Below are 8665 nucleotides of genomic sequence, written 5' to 3' on the forward strand. Positions count from 1 at the left end.
AAACAAATACAGATATAAGAGGAGATAAGCAGCTTTCCAGTCAATAATACACAAAAATCCTTTCTATTGGTTCATTATACACACAGGATCATTTCATAAAAGATAAAAAGAGTATTACTTCAGTATATGTTGACTAATCATAATCATTTAATTTTGACATCCCTCATTCTCATAACATTCTAGAGACTGATCTCACAAAACAATATCTTCAACTAAATTCCAGGATTATGAACTTCAACCTTTCCTTTTGCTGCTCATTTGACCAAGTTCTTCAGGTTTAGAAAAAAGTGCAATCGAAAATTCACAAATATACTTACTTGTCGGTTTCGGCAGTTATGGGCCTTCTCTAGCATAAACATAGGAATACTTGTCAGAAATAACAGAATATAGAAATAGAATATAGAAAAATATATGTATAACTCTGTCTTGATAACAATGTTTGGTAAAAAGAGTTAACCAAACCATAAGCTGCTTTCCTGCCTTATCATTTGATCAAAGGAAGAATTCTGGAAACAGATAAAAAAACTTTTGTAGACAAGTAAGAAAGAGGAAGTAAAAATAAATTTCACACAAGAAGTTTTAGGGTGTTTTTTTGTTTCAAAACTAACCATTCCTTATATAAGCAGCAAACACAAATCTGAAAATGCATTTACCTTTTCAACCTAGTAAAGTAAGAGTTATTTCTATTTGAGAAGACAAGAGAGGTAAAACAGTCAGAGAAATCAGAGAACTGCCCACAGTCAGGGACAGAGGCAAGAATTTCTCGTGACTAGTCCTAACTGTAAAAGATTCCCCAGAACCAGTGATTAAGATATCTTTAAAAGCTAGAACAGCATAACAGTAAATATACTTATCTCACAATACATGGTTCTTAATTTAGCCAATAAATCGGTAGAATTACAGTGCAAACCAGTACCTTTCCCAATGCAACTGGTTCCTGAATAGGTTACTTCTGCATACACTTCAAAGGCAGTTTCCGGATTTTGTCTGAAAGGGAAAAAGCAGTATTTAGCACATTCAGAATTTTTTTCAAGTGTGCTCTCAATCACTCAAGCAAAAAGGTTCTAAGAATGCCTGTGTTCCAGTGACAACTGGATAAACTGGATTCCTTGTTTTACAGTCTGAGGTGATTTTCCATCAGATCCCCCTGCCTTACTGGTATGTCACCAGACATGGCTGCAGCTCAGAGGAGTCAGCGGGAGCTGGGTGTCTAAAACTTCCACAGAGAAACAACAATCCAAATGATGGAAAGTGAGCACCCAGAACCTCCGAGCCAGTCCAACTGTTGAGCCTACTCTGCCCTTCCAGACACCCAAGTAGCTCAGACCTGTCGTTCCAAACTTGGCCCGAAAAACACACCGTGCCTCTCACACCACTTCTCAGAACGCTACTCAGACAGAGAAACTGTTTTTTCAGTTCTTGGCCACAACAGTAATTTTGATTACACGTGCAACTTGCAGGAGCAAGTTCTTTTTATTTCACTTTTACTTTCAATGAAGAAAGTAAATCACCTATGTGCAAAATACAGGGATTTTTTTTCAGAAAAAAAAAAAATCCTCAATACTCTTCACCAAACTGGAAACAGCCACATTGTCCAACATGGGGCAAACAACTCACATCCACATTTTCATCATTGTGACCCTTGAGTGCAACTTCACAACACCTATCTGCTCGGGAAAAAGGAAAAAAAAAAGAAGCTGCAGTCAAGAGAATGCAAAGTCATTTTATGCATACATTACTGGAAAACTCAGAGGCTGTATTTAGGATGAAGACAGTTCCGCCCTTTAACACCTGTCAAAATATTTCTATCTCTTTGTCAGAACAAAAAGGCTATGCTGAAGAATATTACAAATGCACAAGGTTTCACCTCATGAGACTCCAGATTCTTAAATCCAGAAGGCTGCCAGATGCGTGCAAAATACGGAAATAGGTGCAACAGTCAAAAATTATACCAAATTCAGCTACAAAATGTAAATGAAGCCCGAGGAAAGAGACTTATTCTGCTCCAGAGTTATAAATCCAGCAGTAATAAAAGTAAATTTTAATGACCCATGACTTAAGAAAAAAAAACTTTTAGTGTACATTTTCACTTCTCACCAAAGTAACTCCACAAGTGAAGCTCTGGAATTACATTTCATACGGACCATGTAAAGGCAGCAGGTGATTACATAAGAACACATATTTTGAGTTGAATTCCTGACTAAATTCTAGCTACTTCAAAATTTTGTATGAGATTAAAGAGAATCACACATAAGACTGTAATTGTTTAGTTACTGAAGTAAGGATTTTGTGAGTCTGAACATGTGACATTTTATTCTTAGGTTTTCTGGTTAAAACCAAGAATCAAAACTGCATAATTACTGCTCTAAATGTATAGCTGCTTGTACAGTGATAATATTGTCTGCTATGTGTTAATGTACACTAGCCAACATTAGAAAACTGTTGAGGTATAATTAACTTGCGAATTTTGTTAGCTCCCTTACAGCTAAGGATGAAAATAATGACAAAAAACCATATTCATACATGCTAGAATCACTATGTGAATAATAACTTAAAAAATGAAACTCATCTTACCCAGCATCTCAAATCAAACACACAAACATGTCCAGGAGTTCAGTCTACTCTTCAGAGAATTTCTGTGATTTAAAATCCTACTTTAACACCAAAAGGGATTAAACAAAACATTTCTAACCATGCCACGGGCCCACTGGGTGTAACCCGAGTGGCGCTAAGCCGAACCCACACCTAGTTAAATCAAGAGAAAAGCTGCCCTTGGTTCCAGTAGCACAGGATCACACTCCAGTTCAACAGAGCAGCTCTCAGGAGTGACAGCACGGTTCACAATTCAATTAATGTTTATTTAATTTGCCATCAGTTCCCAACTGATCTGTCTTAAGTAGGCACTTTTCAGAAAACTACATTCGTAAGTTACAAGAAATCTAAAATCAACAAATCAACTGTTATTTTGCAGTACAAAACAGACTTGCATGATTCTCTCTGTGCCACTTAGAGTCACTGCATATAATCTGCTTCAAACTTTGAGCTTCTTAGCCAGATCTCGACAATCATGGTACAGGATGAGGATGAAATGACATCCACGTAGCACTAGAAATGTAGTTTTCCTTTCATATATATTGCTGTGCAGCCTTATCTTACCCTCCTTGTTTACGTCTTTATTTTTAGCACCCTGTTTCCTTAATTAGAAGTTTATAATTTTTTTATTTTTACAGCTAATGGATAAAACAACAAACACCTTTTTAGTATTATGTTAGAGTCTGTGTTCAAAACCTTTAGTAAAAACACCGTATAACCCAGCTGGCAAGAACACATACTATATACCAAAACTTTCAGACAAAAAGACATTAAATTTTGTATTTTAATATTCCACGACAAACGTTCACTTATTTCTATGAACAGTGAAATTAAAGTAGCTTTGCCAAGTCAGAAACTCAGTATTTAAGGCTGCATTCAGCAAGCTAACACCTTAGTATGAGAATGAAGTCATTGTTGAACTCTGAATATTTTATAACTTTTCAGTGAAATTAAGGCAACAAGTCACTGTGAGACTTCACACAGTTTGCAAATAGAGCACAAACAAGCATCACAATATGTACATTTTGCAGCCCGTTTTTATGACTATTAAACTACCCTGCAGAGGTCTAACGCCACCTGTGCATCGGACTGAAACCTTAGCACACTAAAATCATCCACAGCATTAGAAACTCAACACACACAAAGTATTTTTTCCTCCCAATAGCCTCCAAACAAGCACTCACAGACCCACGGTCAGTTATCAAGTATAAATACAGATTCAGTAAAAAAAAAATCAACATAAGACACATATATACAAAAATACATAGTACCCCATTTATTTGATAACTGGATAATTTCAGAAGGAAATGCAATACTTTTTTGTAAACAGACATTTAGAAAGGAGCTCTATGAGAAAAGAATGCTTTTGTGGTAAATGCTAGTTGTATGAATTACTTCAAATCTCTGATATAGAAATAGCTTTAGTATCAAAGTAATCCATATGAAATTCCATTTTACATTGAAGTAATATTTCAAATAAGATCTTTATATATGTTTTAAATCAAAATTACTAGTTTTTACCAAATTGCAAGAGATTTGTGCAGAATGAAATGAAATAAAGTCCTTCTCCAAAATTGCATGTAAGGAAGTACGCACCTTACATATTTAAAGTCACCAATTCAATTCTGTCAGGAGCATTTTTTTCCTACACAAAGGAAAACATAATAACACTTGTGACACAAAATATCATTCTACTGAAAAATTGAGACATTAGAGAGGAGTCTGAAACTCTTTGGTAACTAGCTGTCTTGTAACAAGACTTACTTGCTCAACTCTTGCAGAAAAAGCTTATTAGCAGAAATCTGCAATTGCTAATGCAATTCAGAAATAGCACCTCGAATCCTGATTAATTTCCGTATATTTAACTTTTTCTGCCTGGTATTCCCTAGGTAGATAACATCACCTTTCAGCATACAGCAAACTTTGTGCTCAACATCTGAAAGCATTCCCAGAATACTCCTAGTTATCTCTTCTGTTATCACTGAAATACAACCAGCTCTGGAAAGGAACATGCCAAGTTTGTTTACAGTGTAACACAATACTGTTTAACAGCATGATCATGACACATTATCTAAAAAAAACAAACCTCCTCTCTCTTTTGTTATGTCTTGAGTGCCGAAGGCTACTAAGAAGTTACGGCAGCCAGCGTAACTAGGTTCCTACTTGGCATCACCTTGCTGGCACAGCAGGTCTTGCATGCACAGGATGACATGCTCCAACACGAAGCTTAACCCAACATCGTGAGCCAACACTCATTTCACCTTTTTTTCGCCTGCAGCTATGCACAAGCCAGAAGCTGAAAGGATTGCTAGCAACTTCTCCATTTCTTCCACTTCAGTCTGATGCAGCTACTGATAATTTCCTCTAAGCAATCTTTCATCATTATACATCCATCAAAAACATAACTGACACATACATCCAGGTTTGATGCAGAGCACATCTCAGCATGTGCAAGTGATCGTGTGCCAAGGAGTTTAGTATCCCTCATAATAATCTATCTATAGCAAGAAGCAAGAGATATGACTACTGGATTTTTGCTAGGGCTCCACCACACAATGGCAACACCACCGAAGGAGGCACGCCTCAGTATACACCCAATTATAAACCATTTTCTTCATCCATGCTCCCACCTGCCCCTATAAGGGAGCTCCTTATCAACTTGAAAATCTCTGAGCTCAGGCTCAGATAGACACTCTCATTCTTTACATATTTCAAGATTGTTTTGAAATTTTATCCTTACTCTACTTGGGCACGGTGTTCTGCCCAAAGTGGAAAAAAATCGATGTAGGAACTGTTGCTTATGCCAAAGTTGCTTATCACACAACGGGCAAAATGCTTCCTCACCATGTGCAAGAGGAATGAAAAGTAATGCTTACATGGGATTACCACCTATGTTTTCCTAGCGACAGAGGAATACATGGGCTTTCCCTGCAGTCTTGAAAGATACATTCACACTGAAATAGACTTTGCACAGGAAGAGTCCTAACATCCGCTGGCTGTAAGACACTTCTAACTGCTGCATCCCCTCGCTGATAGTGGTGAGGTTTCCATTTGAAGCATCTCATCTCAGTGATCACATTCAGCCAAGCGTATGCAAAGCCTTTAAAGGCTGAAGTAGCAAATTCTAGCTAAATTAGCAAAACCCCAAAGACTGTAAACACAGCTTGTGGATTCAATATGTACACAAAAGAAACCAAGAGATTAAAAGTTACAGCCCTACGTAATCTCGAAGAACACTGTGTTGAAGAAGAAAAAGCAATTCCTCAACAGCACCTACTGAAACTGCTCAATAAAACAGAAGCTGAGGGATGTCTCTATCACACCTTGCACGCACAAAGATGTCAGCACTCCCGGCTTGGCGACAGCTTTATTACACCTCTACCTGTCTCAGAGGAACGGAGTTTGTCTGGAACAGCACAGGAATGAATCGAGATTGTTGACGTGACAATACCAAACATATCAACAGGGCTTATCAATAAATCAACCCTATAAAAAAAATACTGCAGGCATGGAGCTGCAGGCCCAACACGTGAACCACCTGCACCGCTCTCCTTCCCCCAAACCCACCTGCCGACGCACCGTCGGTGTCGCAGCCAGACTACGCGCCATTCCAACAGCACACGCTAGTCCAGGCGACAGGCTTGAGCTCTCCCAGCCCCACCAACACACAGGTCGCCAGTGGCGATGAGACGCTCCCACTCCAGCAGCCCCAGCCCCCTCCAGGCCCGCACCGCCAGAACTCGAACTGCCCTCACGGCCCGGCCGCGGGCACTGCCGCACGGAGAGCTGCAGCCGGGGAGAAGGAGCAGCCGACAGACCAGGGCTGGGATCGAGGACGGGAAAGACTCTGCTTCGCTCCGCAGGGCAGCGCGGCGGGAGCTCCCCGCGCGGGTCCTGCCGCCGAGTTGGGGCGCGGGGCCCTCCGCGCGGCCCGCCAGCTGCCCCGAGGGACGGGGGGCACTGTGCCCCCTTCCTTCTGCCCCTCTTTCTCGCCCGACCCCGAGGCCTGCCGGCTCGGCCGGGGTCTCGCCCGCGCGGCCTCGGACGGAGCCGAAAGGAGGGCGGGGAAGTCCCCTGCTCGCTCCCGGAGCCCTCCCGCTTTCCTGAGGGCCTGCGAGGGGGGCTGGGGGGCACTCACTTGATCCTGGATCCCATGGTCTCTGGGCGGCCGCATAGGCCCAGGCCAGCGGGCGGGGGGGGCAGGGGGCCGGGGCTCGGCGGGCTGCGCTCTCTCCGCCGCTCGCCCCCTCACTCCATCCCGGCCGGCGCCGCCGTCGCCCCAGCCGAGTCACGGCGCGGCGCGAGGGCTGCCGGGAGCTGTAGTGCGGCGGGGCCGCGGGGCGGCGGCGCGGGCGGAGCCAGGGGCCGGCCGGCAGCGCGCGCCCCGCCGCCTCGGCGCGGTAACGGCCGCGCCGCGCGCCGAGTGCCGTCCTCGCGGCGGGCGGCCCGTCGCCTCAGGGCGCCTGAGGCGGGTGTCCCGCGGCGGGGCGGGCAGCGCTCCTCAGCCGCGCTCAGCGCCTGAAACGCGGCCGAGTCCTGCCGAGCGGGAGCGCCGGGAGCGGGGCTGAGCGGGACGCTCGCCTCCAGCAGCCGGTGGCGGGGGAGAGCGGCCTCCCTGCCCGCCCGGCGCCTCGCGCCCTGCCAGCGGGGGCCGAGCCGGCGGGCACCCCTCGAACGGGCCAAAGTGCTCCGCAAGTGATCCAGAGCCTGTAGGAGTCCTGGGGGGATTGATATCCAGAGCAATCCCAATCCAAGGGATCGATATCCAGAGCAATCCCCAATCCAGAGCAATCCTCAATCCAGGGGATTGGTATCCAGAGCAATCCCCAATCCAAGGGATTGATATCCAGAGCAATCCCCACTCCAGGGGAGTGATATCCAGAGCAATCCCCAATCCAGAGCAATCTCCAATCCAGGGGATTGGTATCCAGAGCAATCCCCAATCCAAGGGATTGATATCCAGAGCAATCCCCAATCCAGAGCAATCCTCAATCCAGGGGATTGGTATCCAGAGCAATCCTCAATCCAAGGGACTGATATCCAGAGCAATCCCCACTCCAGGGGAGTGATATCCAGAGCAATCCCCAATCCAGAGCAATCCTCAATCCAGGGGATTGGTATCCAGAGCAATCCCCGCTCCAGGGGATTGATATCCAGAGCAGATGCGCACCGGGACTGTCCATCCTGTAAGGCCGGGTAAAGGGGTGCGCCATCCCCACAGGGACAGCACCCGGCATGGCACGAGACAGAGCGCGGTGCCAGGCAGCAACAGGTCTGCGGTGCCCAGGGAGTGCAGCAGAAGCCCCAGGAGAAAAGGCAGAGAGGGGCAGAGCTGATACTCCTGCGGAGCTGAGACAGAACGTTTCACACTGTTGGTCGCAGGAGCCAAAGCTGCTGAAAGGGCAATAACGATGGCCAGAAAGAATTACGAGCCCAAGGGAGGCCATAAAGGGGACTGGAGACGTCTCAGAGAGAGGTGAAGGAGAGATGAAGTGCAGCCTGCTGGAAACAAAGCTCACGTTGACTCACAAATTGCAGTAAGAGGTTTTGAGACGTGCCTTGTTGGAGCTGCCAAACAGGATCAAACAGGTACCCAACGATTTTATTAAACATGTTTTACAGGAAGTTTTCTGGAAGGTTTGGACAATTTCTAGCATAGTGCAACAATTTCTAACTTTTTAGAGTTGGAGATGATCTGCAGTGAGGAATAAAAAAATTGGAAATTTGGCTTTAAAAGACCTCTAAACTGCAGATCACTGTGGAAGCCAACTGCTTGGCTAAGAATCTAGTCAGCTAGAAAGATGGGAAAGAGAAAATACATACTCTACTTTTATATCCCACTTGCTCCCCAGAGAGGCTGAGTAGGAGAAATCTTACCTTCCTCATTCAAGAAGTAAGTACAAGATATAGTAAATATTTATGCAAAAAGTCCTGGAGGTTTTATTCACAGTTATTCTAAGTCAACGGAATGCTTGGGTAGATGAGAAGGAGTGTTTCTAGTACTAATTCGAGTACTTGAGGTGAGGTACTTCCACCACAGGCTTCCACCCACACCCTCTGCCACAGGAGCCCT

At 44.5% G+C, this 8665-nt stretch overlaps 1 protein-coding gene across 3 annotated transcripts in view; it reads right to left on the bottom strand.

Annotated features, from left to right (window-relative positions):
* The window catches only part of DENND1A (DENN domain containing 1A), a 205457-nt gene extending 198704 nt beyond the window's left edge, over positions 1 to 6753 (bottom strand). For all 3 annotated transcript variants that reach the window (XM_086625432.1, XM_086625431.1, XM_086625430.1), the window contains exons 1-2: positions 6731 to 6753; positions 917 to 987 (exon numbers count right to left, since the gene is read on the bottom strand). In XM_086625432.1, coding sequence (XP_086481558.1) covers positions 917 to 987; positions 6731 to 6747 — 88 coding nt within the window. In that variant the 5' untranslated portion in view covers positions 6748 to 6753. The remainder of the gene's footprint in view (positions 1 to 916; positions 988 to 6730) is intronic.
* Between the last annotated feature and the right edge of the window lie 1912 nt (positions 6754 to 8665).

Source organism: Tauraco erythrolophus, chromosome 22, assembly GCF_009769465.1.
Source record: "Tauraco erythrolophus isolate bTauEry1 chromosome 22, bTauEry1.pri, whole genome shotgun sequence".
NCBI lineage: Eukaryota > Metazoa > Chordata > Aves > Musophagiformes > Musophagidae > Tauraco > Tauraco erythrolophus.